This window comes from Chelonoidis abingdonii, chromosome 9, assembly GCF_003597395.2.
Source record: "Chelonoidis abingdonii isolate Lonesome George chromosome 9, CheloAbing_2.0, whole genome shotgun sequence".
Classification (NCBI taxonomy): domain Eukaryota; kingdom Metazoa; phylum Chordata; order Testudines; family Testudinidae; genus Chelonoidis; species Chelonoidis abingdonii.
The window spans coordinates 36,956,033-36,975,966 of NC_133777.1; the positions used below are offsets into that span (position 1 = coordinate 36,956,033).

The following is a 19,934-nucleotide window of genomic DNA, read 5'->3' on the forward strand; positions in this document are numbered from 1 at the left end:
TGTGGCTTCCAAATGAACGTGGTTTTTGCATCAGTGCAATTCCACTGGCAGGTCAGTCAGAGGGTGGTGTATGCTGGAATACCTTACACTGTCTCCCACTCTCTTCGATGGAATATTACAGAGTCTAAGAGGGCAAGGATACACTGAAGTAGAGGGTAATTAACTTACATCTTCATACACCCTTTCCTCTGAGCTGCTTTTCTTGCTATTCTCTCTTGGCCAAATTCAGAGCTGATGTGTAAGGAGGAGATGCAAACAACATGGTAGTGAGTGGGTCAGTCAGTCAGCTGAAGGCCTTGTGTAAACAGGAAAGTTTTACCAGTTATACCAGGGGTTGGCAACCTTTCAGAAGTGGTGTGCTGAGTCTTCATTTATTCACTCTAATTTAAGGTTTCGCGTGCCAGTAATACATTTTAACATTTTAGAAGGTCTTTTTCTATAAGTCTATACTATATAACTAAACTATTGTTGCATGTAAAGTAAAGAAGGTTTCAGAATGTTTAAAAAGCTTCATTTAAAATTAAATTAAAATGCAGAGCCCCTTGGACTGGTGGCCAGGACCTGGGCAGCGTGAGTGCCATTGAAAATCAGCTTGTGTGCCGCCTTTGGCACCCATGACATAGGTTGCCTATCCCTGAGTTATACCAATATTGTTACCCATGTGGACACTATTATTCCAGAATAAGAGTGGCTTTTTCAAATTTAACTTCAACTACTTCCCAAGCGAGAAAAGTGAAACTGACAAAAACCATTCTTTTACTGCAGTAGGAGCGTTCACATTCAGATCAATACTGGTATAATGATAACAGTTTAAATTCACTTCTTAGATTTTACTGAAAAAAATCTTTTCTGTGTAGATAAAGTCTAAGGGAGTCAATCTAGTCTATACAATGAGGAGTCCTTGTGGCACCTTAGAGACTAACAAATTTATTTGGGCGTAAGCTTTCGTGGGCTAAAACCCACTTCATCAGATACATGAAGTGAAAAATACAAGAGCAGATACAAATACCTGAAAGGATGAGGATTGCTTTACCAATTCTTTTATCTTGTTGACCTGACCTCTCACTTGGTACAGCAACCCCCGTCCTTTCATATATTTATACCAGTTCCTGTATTTTTCACTTCATGCATCTGATGAAGTGGGTTTTAGCCCAAGAAAGCTTATGCCCAAATAAATATGTTAGTCTCTAAGGTGCCACAAGGACTCCTCGTTGTTTTTGCTGATACAGACTAACACGGCTACCACTCTAAAACCTATCTGGTCTATCTTGATGGAATATGCACGTCAAGGGACTGGAAGAAGATGTATGTTGCACCAGATAAGACTTTCCCAGACTCATTTAGACTCAGCTGTCAATGACTCCAGTTTGCCATAGCATGGCTTATGGTAGCAGCCCAATGTCTGCGCTGTACGTTCCATGATGGATTTAGCTTGTAAAACCCCTGGAATGCGGACTGTGGTGCTCAGTAAATCATCATCAGAACATGGCCTTTACTTTTTAAATATAGCACAAGGCTTCTTGTTTTGAGGCTGCATGATGCTGACACATGGAAGCAAAACTAAACGAGACTTTAATGCGTGATCCCTTCACCATCATGTTATTGAGTGCTTTTCTGTGCAATTACCATCCAGACGGTAGAGCCCTGATTGAATTATTCAAACTTTCTCACTTGAAGCAGCGTTTCAGCGTCTAGGTGCCAAATTATTAAGCAACCTGATTTACACTGAACTGCTGCCTGAGGCAGAGAAATGAAAAGACAGACAAATTAGGTGTGTGGATTAGGAGGCTTTGATCAGCTCCCGCAGGAAAGACAGAGCTAGGTGCCTGCTCCTGAACGGTCCAGGGGGTGCAGCTCCACATGCACAAAAACTCAGTCCTAGATTCCTCTCTCATACTGGGGAGGGCTTTTGGGAGCCCCTTCACTCTGTCCAGGTGCTGTCACTGCCAGATTCCTGAGCGCTAGATTGTTGTGGTTAGCCGCAGCCCTACATTGAGGGCAGTGCACCCTTTCATTGTACAGTATTTGTAATGTAATATGACCCAAGACATTTTCTAATGGTCTGGCCATGCACACTGAGCCCCAGGCCTGTCTTGGGGCCAGTGTGTAGCTGCATCACCCCATGTGGGGCTCCTAAATCAGACATAATCCCTCCTGCAGCTCCCTGGCACACAGATGGAACAGGCCTGCTCCTGAAGGGGCTGCAGCATGCTCATCCTGTGCATCTAGACAGCCCTGCTGCCTGGGACAGGGTCCAGGTCCTGACATGGCCTCCCCCCCAACTCCACCCGTGGACCATAGCACACCTGGGGGCAGTATGAGAGAGCAGTCCTTTCCCATGGGGGAGTGTAGGGGCTGAGCTCCGCCACCATGATGGGGGTGCAGAGACGCTCCCTGCAGCCCCCCCAGTCCCACAGGCCCATAACACACATAGGACAGACAGATCAAGTGGACCGCAGCCTGGCAGCCTTGCCTCCTGTGGTGAGGAATTACCAAACTGGGTCATGTGCACTCCAGTCTCTCCCCCTGCTCCCCAGAAACAAGCATTTCAGCAACATTTCACCCAAGTTCTTTTTCCTTAGTCTATCTTCTAACCCATTCCCGGTCAGACAAGATGACCCTTCTCCCTCAGAGCCAGTTAAATAATGGATTTTTAACTGTCACAGCTACCAGCCCCACTTGGGACCTGAGTGGAGCTGACTGACTGAGCTCTCTCTGTCTCCTACATCACTATCAGCAATGGCTGCTGCTTCTCTTGATGCTGCTTGAGGCAGCAGAGGGTAACAATTTGTTCTGTGTAGCCACATTGGCTCTAAGATGCTAAAACTTGTTTTTCCAGTAAAACGGGCAGCTAAGGTGTACCATCCTGTAGCCCCATCCATCTCAGAGGATCCAAACGTGCTTTACAAACTTAACAAGCAAAACTATTGAGATCACCTTGCCACCCGCTGAAATGCAGCTACCTCTTGAGTGCAACACAGCCACAATTCATGTATGAACTGGAAAAGGGGGTAAACAGCGAGGTGGCAAAATTTGCAGATGACACAAAGGGATCTCACAAAACTGGACGACTGGGCAACTAAATGGCCGATGAAATTCAATGTTGACAAATGCAAAGTAATGCACATTGGAAAACTTAATCCCAACTAGATATACAAAATGATGGGGTCTAAGTTAGCTGTTACTACTCAAGAAACAGATCTTGGGGGTCACTGTGGATAGTTTTCTGAAAACATCCACTCAATGTGCAGCAGCAGTCAAAACAGCTAATAGAATATTGGGAATCATTAGGGAAGGGATAGATAATAAGACAGAAAATATCATGTTGCCTCTATATAAATCCATGGTACACCTACATTTTGAATACTGTGTGCAGATCTGGTTTCCCCTTCTCAAAAAAGATCTACTGGAATTGGAAAAGGTACAGAAAGGGCAGGGGTGGTGTCCCTCGCTTGTTTGCCAGAAGCTGGGAATGGGTGACATCCATCAAGGGGATGGATCACTTGATGATTATGTTCTGTTCATTCCCTCTGAAGCACCTGGCATTGGCCTCTGTGGGAAGACAGTATCAGAGGAGTAGCCGTGTTAGTCTGGATCTGTAAAAGCAGCAAAGAGTCCTGTAGCACCTTATTGACTAACAGACGTATTGGAGCATGAGCTTTCATGGGTGAATACCCACTTCGTCAGATGCATGACGAAGACAGGATACTGAGGTAGACAGGAAGACAGGATACTGAGGTAGCTGGACCATTGGTCTGACCCAGTATGGCCATTCTTATGTTCTAAACCACTGCCAAAGAACACACAGCAGCACAACTTAGCAGTGATGGCTGGAAGTGAAGAAGATTCAACTGCAAATGCCGTGGTGGGCAGAGTGTAGTGGAACTGCACAGGTTGGAATCTGCTGCCGGGACTCCAGGACATGCAGGAAGCAGATATACTACATAAGGTGCCATCTCGTAGAGCTGTAACTCTCTCAGTGACTGTCTCCCACGTGCGCCTCGTCACCACGGAACACTAAGCCCGCATAAATAATCTTCCACTGACATTGTGGCGATGGCAGTGCCACTATCAGAAGAAAGCAGCTGCAGGCGATGGATAAGCAGGTCTGGTCCTAATCAACAATGATCCTCTTTTCATGCAAACGTCCCTAGCAAATGACAAGGGTGAGAAATACAGAAAACGTGGTCATTCCTCAGGGCAGGTCAGACAAAGGAGGGGTCTCTCCTTGAAGAGGGGCCCACATTTTGGGTCCTGATTCTGCAGGTTGTTTCACCTTCTCCTCAACACATTATAGTCCCTGTCTTGGCTCTGCCATGCCAGCAGTGGGGAGGGTGGATCAGAGATCAGTAGCTCAGAAGGGAATGTGCCTAGAATTGGTGTGAGTGTTTTTCTCAGGAGGTTCAAGTTATCTGCACACAGGTCTGAGTCAGGACAAAAGGAGCTGGTACCCCAAACCAAGAGCAATGTATGAAACATTCCATTTGCGAGTACCTGGAGGATGAAGGGGTGATCACTAGCAGCCAGCATCGATTTACCACAAACAAATCCTGCCAATTTCCTCCTTTGACAGGGTAACCGGTTTGGTGGACGGGGGGAATGTGGTGAACATAATATACCTGGACTTCAGCAAGGTTTCTGCCACATCCCATATGATGTTCTCATAAGTAAGGTGGAGATGTGGGGGCTCAACTGAACTACCATTAAGTCAATACAAAATTGGTTAAACAACACCAAACAAAGAGTAACTATTGATGAACTGATGTCAGATTGGAGGGAGGTCTCAAGTGGGTTTCCACGGGGATCTGTTCTGGTCTGCTGTTGTTTAACATCTTTATTAATGATCTAGATGTAGGAATAGAGAGCAGGCTGATCAAGTTTGCAGATGACACAAGGCTGGGGAGGTGGCTAACACTTTGGAGGCTAGAGCTAAAATTCAGAGGCATGTTGATAAATTGGAGAATAGACAACAAAATGAAATTCAACAAAAACAAATGTGAGGTGCTACATTTAAGGGAGAAAAGCCAAATGTACAAGTACAGAATGGAGGATAACTGGCTTGGCAGCAGCACCACTGAGAAGGATCTAGGAGTTGTGGTGGATCCCACCCTCAACATGAGTCAGCAATGCAATGCTGTTGCAAAAAAAGCAAATGCAATTTTAGGTTGGATTAACAGATGCAAGTCACAGGAGGTGACAGTACCGCTCTACTCTCCACTGGTTGGGGCTCAGCTGGAGTACTGTGTCCAATTTTGTTTACCAGTGTATACAAAGGATGTGGTGAAACTGAAAAGGATCCAGAGGTGAGTGACAAAGATTATCAAAGGGATGGAAAGCAAGGCAAAGACTGAAAGAACTGGGGATGTTTCGTTTGGAAAAGAGGAGATTAAGGGGGGAACATGATAGCGGTCTTCAAATATTTGAAAGACTGCCATAAAAAAAGACGGAAAAAAGTTGCTCTCTCTTGGCACAGAAGGCAGGACAAGAGGCAATGGGCTCAAACTACAGCACAGCAGATTTAGATTGAATCTCAGGAAAAACTTCCTAACTGTAAGAACAGTAGGACAATGGACCAGACTGCCTAGGGAGGTTGTGGAAGCTCCTTCACTGACAGTTTTCAAAAGGAGGCTGGATAGCCATCTGTCTTGGATGGGTTAGACACAACAAATCTTGCATCTTGGTCTGGGGTTAGACTAGATGACCCTTGTGGCCCTGTCTCACCCTATGGTTCTGTGATTCTATGACTTCAATATCTCAGCCAGAAGTTAGGGATCTATAATAGGAGCAGGCAGGTTAGGTTCTGTGGCTTGCAACATGCAGGAGGAAGACTAGATGATCATGATGGCCCCTTCTGATCTTACAGTCTGAGTGTCCCAGTGGTAGTGTTCTTAGTTGGCTCTCTTAATCAACAGGGGTCAGACCTAGAGGTCCTTTTTTGTCCTTACTCAGGCAAAGCTCCCCAGGGTACTCCCCTGGTTTTGTGAATGCTTCAGGTACATATCTGCTGCACGCAATGCTGAAGCGTGTGCACACACACAGGCTACGTCTACACTACAGGATAAATTCGAATTAGCTTAAACCGATCTTATAAAACAGATATTATAAAGTCGATTGTGCGCGTCCACACTAGGCACATTAATTCGGTGGTGTGCGTCCATGGTCCGAGGCTAGCATCGATTTCTGGAGCGGTGCACTGTGGGTAGCTACTGTAAAATAATGAGGCCAATAATGTCGATTTCCGTCCACACTAACCCTAATCCGATATAGTAATATCGATTTTAGCATTACTCCTCTCGTTTTGTAGGAGTACAGAAATCGATTTAAAGAGCCCTTTAAATCGATATAAAGAGCAGTGTAGTGTGGACGGGTGCAGCGTTAAATCGATTTAACGCTGTTAAAATCGGTTTAACAGCGTAGTGTAGACCAGGCCACAGAGGCTTTTATGACAGACATGCACATAGACAGAAGACAACGAACAGCATCTCCTACCATAGACGGTGATGTGGAGATAGAGCTGGGCGTTGGTTGTCTCTATGTAAGTCTGCAGGGACTGAGAGGCATAGCTGCCCTTCCCAGCCAGAAGATCCATGACTGCCTTCACCTGCTCCGACAGGGAGCTCTCCTCCTGAACCTGGCCTGCCTCCTCAGCACTGAGGAGATCCAGCTTCCTCATGTAGCAGATGATCTCTTCCAGGAACTGTGGCGAGATGGACCTCATCAGCTGCTTCCGATAGCGGTTGATCCAAACCCCTGTGAGGAAGAATGGAGGGTGATGAGTGTGAGGAGTCACTGACAGTATCTAGATTTTCTATGAGGATGCATTGCTCAGGGGTGACAGGAGACGGAAAGTGATAAGCAGGTTTCTTGGAGATCACACAACTGTGGCAAGGCGCTGCTTGGACAAGGCAGTCTCTGTATAGATGCTGCACCATAATGAACAGAACATGCTGCCCAGAAAGGAAATACATAAGGAGATAAAAACTGAAACTGACTAGGTCTGTCCAAACAAGACACTAGGGTGAAACCATTGAGCGCCAGTGAGAGAATCCCAAACCAAGTCCAGCACCAGTTGAGCTACTAAGTTCCTGCTCCATTATTTCTGCTTCATCCATTACAAGAAAAATTCCAAACACAAATGCATTGGTCGCAATCAGGCCTCTTTCTCAAAGGGAGAAAGGTTTAGTAGACAATCTTGAGAAACACAAATGCTTCCCAACGGGGCTGTGTAAATCAGTTTCAGCCAACATGAGCTTTCACCAAAAACTCACGTCAAACTCAAACTATTTCTGGACATTTCTGCATAGCTTGGATTGGGCCAAAAACCAAAATACTGGTGCTTAATTTGTGCCACGGCTGAGCCCCGGCACCTCTAGGCTTGGCAGTTCAGAGCCCCAGCACCTTTGGGCTTGCTGTATCAGTTATGAAAGTAAAAAAATTGCTTGAGCCCTGGCACCTCTTTCATTACAAAGTAAGCACCGCAAAATACCATAAGAAAGATCATTCTGGGAAGCTTTCATCCCTAGTGAAAAAGTGAAGCATCAGAAATCTTACCAGAAAGTCTTATCTTCCTGGGATTTCCACCTCCATTTAAAAACTCTGATCAACTTGAGATATGCCTCCCAGTCTGAATGACACCTCCATAAATGTAGAGGTTGTCCTTCATTGCTTTACAATTCCCATGGCTGTTGTAAAGACAAGGAGGGAGAGAAAATATCTTTTACTGGATTGACTTCTGTTGGTGAGAGAGACCATTCGAGTTACACTGAGCTCTTCTTCACGTCTGGGAAAGATACAACATCACAAACATGGCTGTGGTCACATTTCTGATTGGTTAAGCTGGACAGTCACATGTATTCACTTCTCTGGCCACGTTCTGAACATCTCCTTCTTACTTAAACTGGACGTGGTGTTAGGGAACACGGGGCTTATTTGGGTATTTGGTTATGTTAGGAGAGGAAATGACACCTATGCTAAGTCCCTCAGGAACCAGCCTATTAGAAAAGGGCTCTGCAGGTGCCAGCTTCAACATCAGAAGATTTTATAGCAACATACTTGTGTCCTTTTGTGGTCATTAATCCCCACCCCTCATCCTATGCACTGCATGATACTGTGTAGGCTGGCTGCGATGAACGGAACAAAGGTGGTGAGAGAATGTATCCCACATATCCCAGCACAATACTGGTAACTCTGGTCCAGCCTTTGAGGGGTTAAAAATTGTGTGTCTCACTTTTCAAAAGACAAGCTAGGAAGGATTTGTCTGCACTTAAAACACTACAGTGGCACAACCGTGCTTCTGTGTAGACACTACTTACACCAACAGGAAAGGGTCTCCAGTCACTGTAGTTAGTCCACCTTCCTGAGAGGAGGTAGCTAGGTCAACAGAGGAATTCTGTCATCAACCTAGCGCTGTCTATATAGGGACTTAGGTCGGCTTAACTCCACCACTCAGAGGTGTGGATTTTTCACATCCTGACCGACGTAGTTAAACCAACCTAATTTTCTAGCGTAGACCAGACTGGAGACCCTTCCCCTCGTGGCCTCGTCTTTTCCTCTCACAGTAGGGACACAAACTGGTCATCATTGAAAATGGCCTCTTCACACCAAGGAAATCTCGTCAGAGAAAGCTCCCCACCTTTTCCCAGGAGTCAGAAAGCAAGTTACCTTTTGGCTCACAACAGCAACTCTGGCAGCTGCCACCAGTGGCAACTCGAAGACGAACGTCTGCTGAGAGAGAGCCCCAATCATTATGCACACTCGCTGTTCAAAGCCCTGCTCACCTTCCATCAGGGGGTTCCAGTGGCATTAGAAGCCTTCTTTCCTACTGCAGTGTGACGACTGGCAGGCAGACCCCACTGTCTTCCCATTGACTCTGCCCGTTGTCCTCTCAGGCCAGGGCCCCAGTGCGGGCACAGCATTCACGGCTCACTCTGCTACAGTTAACCTTTTTCCATGTTTCTGAGGGATGGAGAAGAAAAGCATCAGTAGCAGGGTGGGAGCCAGCACCACTCAAAACCTGCCCCACAGGTGCATTTCCTCACAGCCTGTTGGGAAAACATGAGGGGAAGAACCTTTAACGACAGGAAAGGTTACCCTGCCATGGTGACATGAGCCACTTTCGGCTGAGACAAGCTTTTGTTGCTACCAGGAAAATGTCCTGCACTAGAGCCAGTGAGGCTGCTGACTGAAAGTGTGGTACTCTACTGAAAGCTTAGAATGAAAGCCCCTCCCAGAGTGACTGCCAGAGACTGAGCAGGCTGCAAGCCTCTGAAATTCTCATTCACAGTAATGCCACAGCTCCGGGCACCAGTCCAAGACCCATGCCAGAATGCTGCTGCCCAGATCCATGATCCCCACAGTACTAAGAGCTAAATATCAATCTGTCCATGCACCGCTAGGATCACTGTTCCCTGTGTTACGGAGCTGGATCCTGTGACATTATGCCAGGATGCTGGCACATCATGGTCTGAATGCACAGACTGCCTATGCCAGCTTTCAGTGCCTATGCCATAGCCCCAGTGCCAAGACCACTGTGCCAATGCCTTTCTTGGCTAGACCAGTGACGCCAGTTCTCAGTGCCACCTGCTGCATGCCCTCCAAGTGTGTGCGTGAAAATCTAAGCCTAGTCCCCCAGGGACTGCTGGGTGGGGATTTGACTCTGGTTTGGAAAGGAAGATACAAAGCCAAAAGAAAACACACAGCTGCAAGGGGCCTCGTTCAGTTCTGAGCAGGTCTAATCAGAACCTCTGCCCCAGCTTTGTTAATTAGCAACAGTTTCAGAGCTCTGTACTCACTCTGTTTTCAAATACACAAATTAATCATGCTCCAAGTAGGCTAACGAGTGCCCACCTACTCCTTCTCATTTCAGTGCTTCAGTATTGCTGCCTAATTGCTTTGCTTTGTGAAAATGGCCACTGAATTCAGTAGCTTCCTGTGCCGCTAGCAGTGGGAGGGAAGGATCGCTTAGAAGAGGAAAACATCTGGTCTGAGAAGCCAAAGAAAACCAGGCCCCTTTTGATCCATGTAGAGGGGGTCTCTGCACATGCATCTCCTCACCCCCAGGTGGAAACTGGCACAGGAGGGTCAGCTGCTTTCAGAGCTATGTTCACCTGTCTGCTGGACTTGCATGCAGCCAGGCTGGGAGCCAGAGGTGTTCCAACCAGAGACTGCATTGCATTTGCACACATCCTCCTCCCTAGGGTGGGATCCCTACTTCCAGGGGGTTCCTGGAGACAGGCAGACCCAAGGGAGCCCTTCACAGAGCAGGTCCAATGGCACAGCCTTGCCAAGGGGCAGGGCTAAATCTTCCTCTCTTCTGGTGGGGGGCAAACCCAACCCTTCCCACTGAGGCGTGCACAGAATCTCTCTGAAGGGAACTTGTGGAGGGTCATGCTCCCATGTGGCTAAGATCTGGCCCTTTGTGAGGCTGCCTTTGCAAACATTGCTACTAGTTCTCATGCCAGGAGCTGAGAGACAGGGCTATTCCACCAGGAACAGCAGAGGGTTCAGCCTCCCAAATGAATATCCGCTTTCCCCTCCCCACCAGGAGCTGTGCAGATGTTGGGAAATCTGCAGAGGGCAAGGACATCCACCCAAAAGCCTGGTCCCTGTACAATGGCTCCCAGTCTCGCTTTGTCCCCTGGAGCCTTCATCAGCATTCTGGAAGGGTCTCTCTTGTGGGCTTTGGCCCCAGAACATCTCCAGAGGGTCACAGACACAGCAAATTCCCTTGAGGTTGGCAAGAGGACAATGCTTCCTCCAGAGACAACCCTGAGCACAAATCCTCATGCACCCCAGAGAGCCACCGTGAAGGGGCTTTCATGGAGTCAGGAGAAGGGGAGAGAGGTTCTTCTGGAGCTTCTGCCTTGGGGCTGAGATTAACTGGATCCCCATTCCCTCTGCACACGGAAGGGGAGGGTACAATATAGCACAACAACAACTTTCAATAAGAACCCTACATAGGGAGCGTCCCCACCCCATTGCTTGGAGCACGGCACAACAGAACCAACCCAAACACAACACAGTCAAATCCAGTGCCAGAAGGAGTGCTGCAGTGAGTGCCCCGGCCCGACTTCTCAGCTCCACCCGGGTCAGGGAAGCACAGAGCTCAGTTACTCACCCGAACCAAATGAAAAACAAGTTGAAATCAGCAAGAAACGTTTCCATTTTATCAACACGCAAGGTTTCGATAAACTCCCACTGTGACAGGGTCCCACTGCGCCCACCCTTTATGTGCAGCCCCTCAGAGACCTTCCCTGCTGTTTATTTGCAGGGATTGACTTGCCTGCCTTTCAGTGCCATCAGAGTATTTACAATATTACCCAGCTTTACTCCCCCTTCTCCAACAAGTGGGAGGGGGGGCATCTTCTCTCAGAGAGAGGCCCTTTTAGCCTTTTCTTTCATCTTTCCTGCATCCTGCATCCTTCCCCTCCCTTCCTTCCTGTGCTCTTTTATCCAGTCTCGGTGTTACTGAGCTCATTAGCTACTCCCACCCCAATCAGATCCCCTAATCAGGAATTCCTTTCCTTAACCAGACCCTCCCTGGGGGGACGCATGGGTTAAACAATGACCAGAGTGCTGCATCAGTGGTTGATTCCCAGCACTCTGTCACCACCACCCCTCCTCCCACCCCCACACAACTCAGAATTTTGTTTCACAGGAGATTTGGAACATTTTTGGTTTTGTTCCAATTCTGAATAAAAAATGGGTTGAAATCGCAGACTTTTTCTTGAAACAGCAAATCCAGTTCTCTCAGCTCTATTCTCGCCCTTTTGAGCTATACTGGATCTGTCTGCTTGGGGGTTTACAGTGGTTTGAATTTGGCCTCATGCCTCAGACATGTCTTGAGGGTTTGCCCATCACCTCTTCAAGGAGTTTTATTGGTGGCCTAAGAGCTACTTATTTTTTTCTCAGTGGTTGATGAGTTGTCTCATCTCGTATTTCTTTTTGCCCTTGAGCCACTGACTTGTGCAATTAGGATACATGATCAAATTAAGGACAGTCCAGTATGTCAGCCGTTCTCTGGCTAAACCATCACTCCTTGCGGCTATCCTGTTAGATCTAACCAGGCTGCGAAGTTCAACTCATTCACTGGGTTTTCCTTCTTCTCTGGGTAGACACTAACCAGGCTACAATCAGAAGCTCTTCTACTGCATGTAATGCTCTTGCCTCATCTCTCTTTATCTTCTGCTCCTGGAAAACCTAAATGGATTGAGTTCGGCCACTGATTGTGGATGACTGACTCTGATACCACAGATTATTTACCCACAGGCCATGCTGCGATTTTCCAGACCCGGTGCTACTCTAAAAATGTAATATTCTCTCTGGGGAAACTATCAGCCTCACATTAGCAGAATTAAATGAATTCCACCTGCAGGGGTGGGAGGGAATAAACAACATCAGACATTTTTTCTAATTCCATTACAGCCCTGGGATATTCTGTTGTATGTTGGGATATTCCAGGGTTGCGTTCCTCTAAAGGCAGTAAGGTAAATTGTTCCACTGATTAATTACTCTCACTGTTAAAAATTTACTCCTTATTTCCTGTATGAATTTGTCTAGCTTCAACTTTCAGCCATTGGATCATGTTAGACTCTTCTCTGAAAGATCAAAGAGCCCATTATTAAATATTTGTTCCCCATGTACCTGTGTATAGCCTGTGATCAAGTCTCCCCTGAACCTTTTCTTTATTAAGCTAACTAGACTGAGCTCCTTGAGTCTATCTCTAGAAGGCAGATTTTCTAATCCTTTAATCATCTTGTGGCTCTTCTCTGATTCATGAACATCCTTCTCGAATTGTAGACACCGGAACTGGATACAGGCTTCCAGCAGTAGTCGCACCAGCACCAAACACAGCGGTGAAAACCTCTCTCCTCATACTTAAGATTCCCATTTATGCATCCCAGGATCACAATAGTCGTTTTGGCCACAGCATCTTACTGGAAGCTGATTATCCACCATGACCCCCAAATCTGTTTCAGAGTTACTGCTTCCCAGGATAGCCCCCATCCTGTAAGTGCAGCCTGCATTCTTTGTTCCTAGATGTATACACTGATATTTAGCCATATGTAATGAACATACAGCTAAGAGTAGCATCAAATTCCTCCTTTACCTGTAAAGGGTTAAGAAGCTTAAATAATCAGTTGGCACCTAACCAAAAAAAAACAATGAGGGGAAAAGATACTTTTAAATCTGTGGGGGAAAGATTTTGCTTTGTGCTTTGTGGTGGTGTTCTTTCTGAGACGAAGAGAAAGACCAAACAAGTAATCCAGCTTCTACTGAAATGCTACACTGAATATTGCAGAAATAGTAAATAATAGCAAAAAATGTGTTAAATTATCTTTTGTTTTAGCTTGTGAAATTTCCCTATGCTGAGAGGAAGGTTTATTCCTGTTTTTGTAACTTTAAAGTTTTGCCTGCAGGGGAATCCTCTGTGTTTTAAATCTTATTACCCTGTAAAATTACCTTCCATCCTGATTTTACAGAGGTGCTTCTTTTACTTTTTTCTTTATAATAAAGTTCTGTTTTTAAGAATCAGATTGGGTTTTAGTGTCCTAAAAACCCAAGGGTCTGATCTGTGCTCACCTTGATTGCCTATTTGGCTGGTATATTGTTTTCCAGCCTCCCCAGAAAAGGAGGTAAAGGGGCTTGGGGAGATATTTTGGGAAAACAGAATCTCCAAGTGGTCCTTTTCCTGAATCTTTTTCTAACTCGGTGGTGGCAGCGATACCATCCCAGGGCAAGAAATTTGTGCCTTGGGGAAGTTTTTAACCTAAGCTGGTATAATATAAGTTTAGGGGGTCTTTCATGTGGATCCCCACATCTGTACCCAGGAGGTCAGAGTAGGGACGGAACCCTAACACCATATTTAAATTAACATTGTTTGTTTGTGTCCAGTCTACCAAGTGATCCAGATTGCTCTGTAGTGGTTACCTGTCCTCTTCATTATTTACCATTTCCTCAATTTTTGTGTCATCTGGAAACTTTGGGTGATGATTTTATGTTTTCTTCCAGGTCATTAATAAAAATGTTAACTAGTGTAAGGCCAAGAACCAGTCCCTGCAGGACTTCAATAGAAACATGCATTCAATGATGATTCCCCAGTTACAGTTACATTTGGACACCTATCAGTTAGCCATCTTTTAATCCATTTAATGTGTGACAATTTTATATCTTTCTAATCTTTTAACCAAATGTAATTTGGTACTGAGTCAAACATCTTACAAAAGGAGCGAAGAGTCCTGTGGCACCTTATAGACTAACAGACGTATTGGAGCATGAGCGTTCGTGGGTGAATACTCACTTCGTCGGATATGATAACAGAGTGTTATAACATATGATAAAGAGTGCTATCATATATGACACCATCTGTTTTTCCCAAATTCCGAACAGAAATATTTGTTGAACTCTTCTGCCTTTTCGTAATTGTTATTGATAATTCTACCATTTTCATCTAGTAATGGACCAATTCCATTGTTAGGATTTTTTTGGTCCTAATATACTTTTTAAAAAACCTTTTTATTGTCTTTAACCCTGCTGACAATGGTTTTCTCTTTGTGTCCCTTTGCTTCCCTTATCAATGTTCTACAATATCTAACATCTGATTTATATTCACGACTATCAATTTCCCCTTTCTTTATTTGTTATATATTATTATTTTTATTTTTCATAGCTGCCTTCACTTCCCCTCTAAATCAGGTCCATTTTTTAACCAGTACAGCCTTCTTCCTTGTGGCACTATGCCTTTTGGGGCATCTAGTAAGGTGTTCTTAAACAATTCCTATATATCATTCACATTTTTTTGATTAAATTCTTCCTCCCAGCTGATCTGGCTCATAACTGTTTTCATGTTTGTGAAAATGGCCCTTTTAAAATGCCAGGTATGTACATCACTGGTCCGGACTTTATTTTGTTCACACGTTATAAATGTAATCAAGTTATGATGATTTGTACCTAAGTGCAGTTCCCTGCTGAAGCACACAAGAGGAAAGCAAAAGGTCCTTGCACAGTCTTCTCCCACATTCTCACCCAACCAGGTGTGACGAAGTGAGAATGTTCTTGATGTGAATGCTGAATGGGGAGTATTAACCTGGGAAGGTTTCAGGGGAGTTTTGCTGGGACTGCCTGCATTGGGGAAGAGAGGATACCTGAGCGCGTAACATGAGAACCCAAGAGGGAGGGTTGAAGGTCGGGTAACACCTCTGCCCGGGAAACTGGACAAAGGACACAAAGGCTGGGGGAGGCTGAGTGGGAAGCTGAAGGGTGTTTCAGTTTGGAGCTGGCAGGGAAATGGAGAGAGGCGACCCGACCAACAGGGTTGTGGCCTCCCTGGGGCCCCCACATGGACATAACTAAAAGGGATCCTGTTGTCTATATCGGCAAGACCTGTTTTGGACTGTGTTCCTGTCGTCTAAATAAACCTGTTTTACTGGCTGGCTGAGCGTCATGGTGAATCTCTGGAAGCCGGGAGTGCAGGACCTTGTCACCCCCAAACTCCGTGACACCAGGACTGACCATTTTAGAGTCCTTTGATTTCCCCATTAATCCACTTTTAGGTTTAGGTACAGTGCAGAGATTGCTCTGGTTTTATTGGGTGATGATCATTAAGCACTTTACTAAGGCTGGCAAGTGCCCAGGCAGAGCGTACAAGGTTAAGTAAGAGGCTAAGGTGAGTCAATGAGGGAGTTGGGAAGAGAACTCAGATTTCCAGAGATCATAGTGCATTGCCAGAGCAAGCTGTTAGAGCCAGAAAAGTGCAACCCCAAAGTATTCATGAATATTCATCCAACTGAAATCTACCAGTTTGCTTTCTTGGTACTTGCAGGTGGCGTTAGTTATTAAGCCAACATCAACTCCACTGGGATGTGCAGTCCACACTATGTTCTTTTATTCTCTTCATGTCACTGAAGACAGGAACAGCTAGACAAGACAGAGGCAGCTCTTAACTAAGTTGCTTCCTCTATGGATGCATTCCTTCGGCTGCCTAGGAGAACTGAGCAGGAATTTTGTGAAAAAATCCAATGTTTGTTGTTGTTCCATAATGGAAGAAAAAATCTTAGAATTTTTCACGAAATGGCTGCATGACTCAACCAGCTGCCTGGCCAGCAACCTGCCCATCTATCTTCCAGGATGGCAGCCAGGCAGAGAACCAGCTGCCCAGTTCCCTGGCAAGTCAGCAGCCCTGGAGAGCCCTGGATCTGAGAAAAGTTCTTCTGGTGGGCTGCTCTGGAGCTAGGGACCTTGGGAGCCTGGGCTCTGAGGATCTGGGCAGGCAAACTAGGAGGAAACCAGGAAGGTTTAGAAACCTGAGCAGGGGCTCTGCTGGAAATCTGTTTCATTTGTCGGAATTCTGTTAAAAATCGATACATTCCCACAGAATGTTTATATTTTGACAAATCAGCCCTTTCCATGAAAAAGTGTCCCCTTCGAAAATCCCCACTGACTTTAATGCCAATCCCTGAATGGAGCTTTGACTTTACGTCACAATTAAATAAATACCAATCAACAGAGTCCCATTAATGAGACTATTTGAACATTCCTAGTTATCGAAGCTAAACCTCACTTACAGGGCTACTTTGGTAATCCAGTGCTTCAGCTGAGAGACTGGCCCCATCCACGATACTGGATCCAAAACCCATCCATGACAATACTCATGGGCACACATCCACAGATCAAATATCCATGCACCTTTTTTTCCCTTTGGGAATATCAAATTCAGATCCAGTTCACAAACCAGGCATTAGGACTTGGATCAGAACATCCTGACCTTAAGGAAATGCAGATTTGGATCCAATTCCAGATCCAAACTTTGCTACTGGAGCCAATTTCCACTTAAATTATGTAAATGTGTCAGCCTGGTCATAAAATAAAGACTTTGGGAGTGTCTAAACCTGAGGAATAGGTCCAGTGCAGTTTGGTGCCAGAGCAGAGATGTAATTGTCCTGTAATACTCCAGCTCTCATTTTTGTACCTCAGTTACCCTCCCCAGGAAGGACTCATTTTTCTTTCTTACTGTGTGGTTGATGGTGTGTGATGCCCGGCCTGAAGCCTCTTCCTCCACCCAGACTGCAGCATCAGTGCAGCATGCAATTGTTCGTGCAGGCCACCCACTCAAGAATTGAAAAAAGACCCACAGTCAGCACAGCACTTGGAGCAGCACAGAGCATTTGTTGGTCTATGGCAGGGGTGGCTAAACCGTGGCTCATGAGCCACATGCTGCTCTTTTACCATTAAAGTGCAGCTCACAGAGCCCCCCAAGCCTCTCTCATTCTCCACCTACCAGACTAGGGGCGGGGGGAGCTTGGGACCTCTGCATTGCAGCAGGGTGGTGCAGTAGGGGTTTCTACCCAGCAGGAAGTGGGGTCTTGGGGCTTCTGCCCAGTGGAGAGGGGGGTTTTGGGGCTTCAGTCCCGTGGGTCGCACCAGCCAGGGCTCAGGGCTTCAGCATGAGTGGTGCTGAAGACCTGAGCCCAGTCAGGTGCCTCCCACAGCACGCCCTGTTCTGTTTTAAACTTTGAACTATATGTTACCAAAGTGATCAGAAAAGACACACCATTATTTTCTTTCTCTTCTGAGTCAGGAGTTCCTGCAAATACCACAGACACAGAACGGTATTGCTCAGCTCCAAAACCATATACAACGGGTAGATTATCAAACAGTTCAGGCACCCAACTGCACTGTTATCGCAATTGCACACTTAAACTGGGCAGCTGTACATGCCAATAGCTAATTAGACGCATTTGTACAAATCATAACCTATTAAGCATGCACAGTAATTATGTGTTTAATTTCAGTGCACAGTTGGATGCTTCCAATGTCTGGAAATCTGGCCTGCTTTGCTGATTTAGAGTTAATGTTTGTCTGCTTAAAGCTACACAATGTAGATTTTTATAAAACCAAATATAAGTCAGAAGCCACAAGACAGGAAAGAAATAGCCACTGAAATGTAGTTTCTCCCCCAGAAGCACCCGGGAATAATCCCACCAACCCTCCAAGCCTGCTTGCAAGTTGGGTTTGGGGTGCCTGTGTCACTCATCACAACAAGCTTCTCCAAAGCCTCCCGATTAGGAGCACCTCACTGTGGCACCTCCAGAAGCATGGTATCCTTTTTCATCATCCTGGGGCATTGGTTCAATACAAAGGCATAGCCATGGTTGGCCGTGAGTGGGCCATGGCCCACCCAATCAGCACCTGAGCCTCCTCTGATCAAAGCCTCTGTGTATGCCAAGTTAAAGTCAATTTATTAATGTGCAATATAAATGATTTGCTGTGGGGTCAGGCCTGTAGTCAGCGCCTGCCCATCATTAAGTTGGGTCCCAACCACATTTCCATTCTGAATTATGCCACTGGCTCAATAGCTGCTCAGAGGGAAGCATGGGGGCCTACAAAGCTCTAGGTTTCCCCTGATGACTCTCAGATCCAGCCTGATCTGGCCTGACTATATTTAAGTTATGAGATGGGATGAAATAGCAGTTGGAGTTGGAAGCAGTTTGACTGGAGACTGAGGTGGGAAGAGCTCCAGAACGTTGGGGAAGCCTGGCTGCTGGTCAGTCATCAAGAGCAGAGGATGACTGCTGAAAATCTGCAGAATGTCAGCACTTGAAGCTCCTGCTGAGCGTGTTGGCTCCTCCCTGCCACTGGACTCACACACTGCAGAGGTGGTGGCCTTTCAGCCACCCTTTGGCTGGCCAGGGAATGACACTGTCTCTGCTCAGGCACAGACCCCACCCAGGGCCGGTGCAAGAATGTTTCGCGCCCTAGGCGAAACTTCCACCTTGTGCCCTCCCTCCCCTCTCCGCGCTCCCACCCTGAGGCGCCCCTCCCACGGCAGCTCCGCCCTTCGCGGGATGCAGCCCCATACTCTGGGTGTCTTAAGCTTCTAACTACCAGAAGCTGAGAGTGGACGACAGGGGATGGATCATTCGGTAATTTCCAAGTTCTGTTCATTCCCTTTGAAGCACCTGGCATTGGCCACTGTTAGAAGACAGGATACTTGGCTAGATGGACCTTTGGTCTGATCCAGTATGGCCAGTCTTATTTTCTTAAGCAGGGATAGAAAAAGATAGAAACTTTGTTGGTACATCATGCATTTTTCCCCATCCACAACCAGTAACATTTGGTTGACTGGCTACTGGATAGAAGCTGATTTGGAAATGGAAAGTGTCTTAAAAACCAGGTCATAGCTAATACAGAGCTCCAGTGGAGTCCAGAGCTGTGTCATGCATCAGTCAAAACAAGTGACGGATTTCAGGTTTTTTAATAGCCCCCCAGGCAAACTCTATCAGCTCCACCAAGGAGATACTGTTCACTTTATGCCCTGCAGCCCTCCAACACTTTAAAAGGAAGACACCATTATGCACAGGAAGTAAGGCTAAAGATAGTGGCATCATTAATCATTAGGATGTCAGTGGCAGCCTTCCAAGAAAGGCAGAGGCGTAACCAGGTGGTAACTCAAGTGTTGTACATCTCCAGCTGAAATTCTCCACTGGTGCCAGGAGGTCATACTCCTTAGCAACACGCCTACCTGCATCTCTTGGACTTAGGCCAGTTCCATACTAGAAAATTAGGTCAGCATAACAACGTTGCTCAGGGGTGAACAGACATGAACTAAACTACGCTGCTAAGTCCCAACGTAGACAGCGCTAAGTCAACAGAATTCTTCCATCAACCTAGCTACCACTTCTTGGGGAGGTGGATTAACTACAGCGATGGCAGAACCCTTCCCATCGGCACAGAGAGCGTCTACACTGATGCACTACAGCTGTGCCACTGTAGCATTTCACATGTAGACAAGCCTTTAGATCCTCAATCCTAAAAGCTCATTTCTGCCACCCTTACTCAGCTGGAATCCTTCTGAGCCAACGAGCCCCAGTGAAATCAATATTCATGCTCAGTAAGGATGGCAGAATTGACTAGAAAGAGATGTTTGTAAAGGAATA

At 46.2% G+C, this 19,934-nt stretch overlaps 1 protein-coding gene across 1 annotated transcript in view; it reads right to left on the minus strand.

Annotated features, from left to right (window-relative positions):
- Positions 1-19,934, minus strand: part of NLRC3 (NLR family CARD domain containing 3) — a 76,306-nt gene that overhangs the window by 36,392 nt on the left and 19,980 nt on the right. Inside the window, exons 2-3 of the mRNA XM_032781663.2 lie at positions 8,778-8,955; positions 6,490-6,750 (exon numbers count right to left, since the gene is read on the minus strand). Of these exons, the coding sequence (XP_032637554.1) occupies positions 6,490-6,750; positions 8,778-8,784 (268 nt within the window). The 5' untranslated portion in view covers positions 8,785-8,955. The remainder of the gene's footprint in view (positions 1-6,489; positions 6,751-8,777; positions 8,956-19,934) is intronic.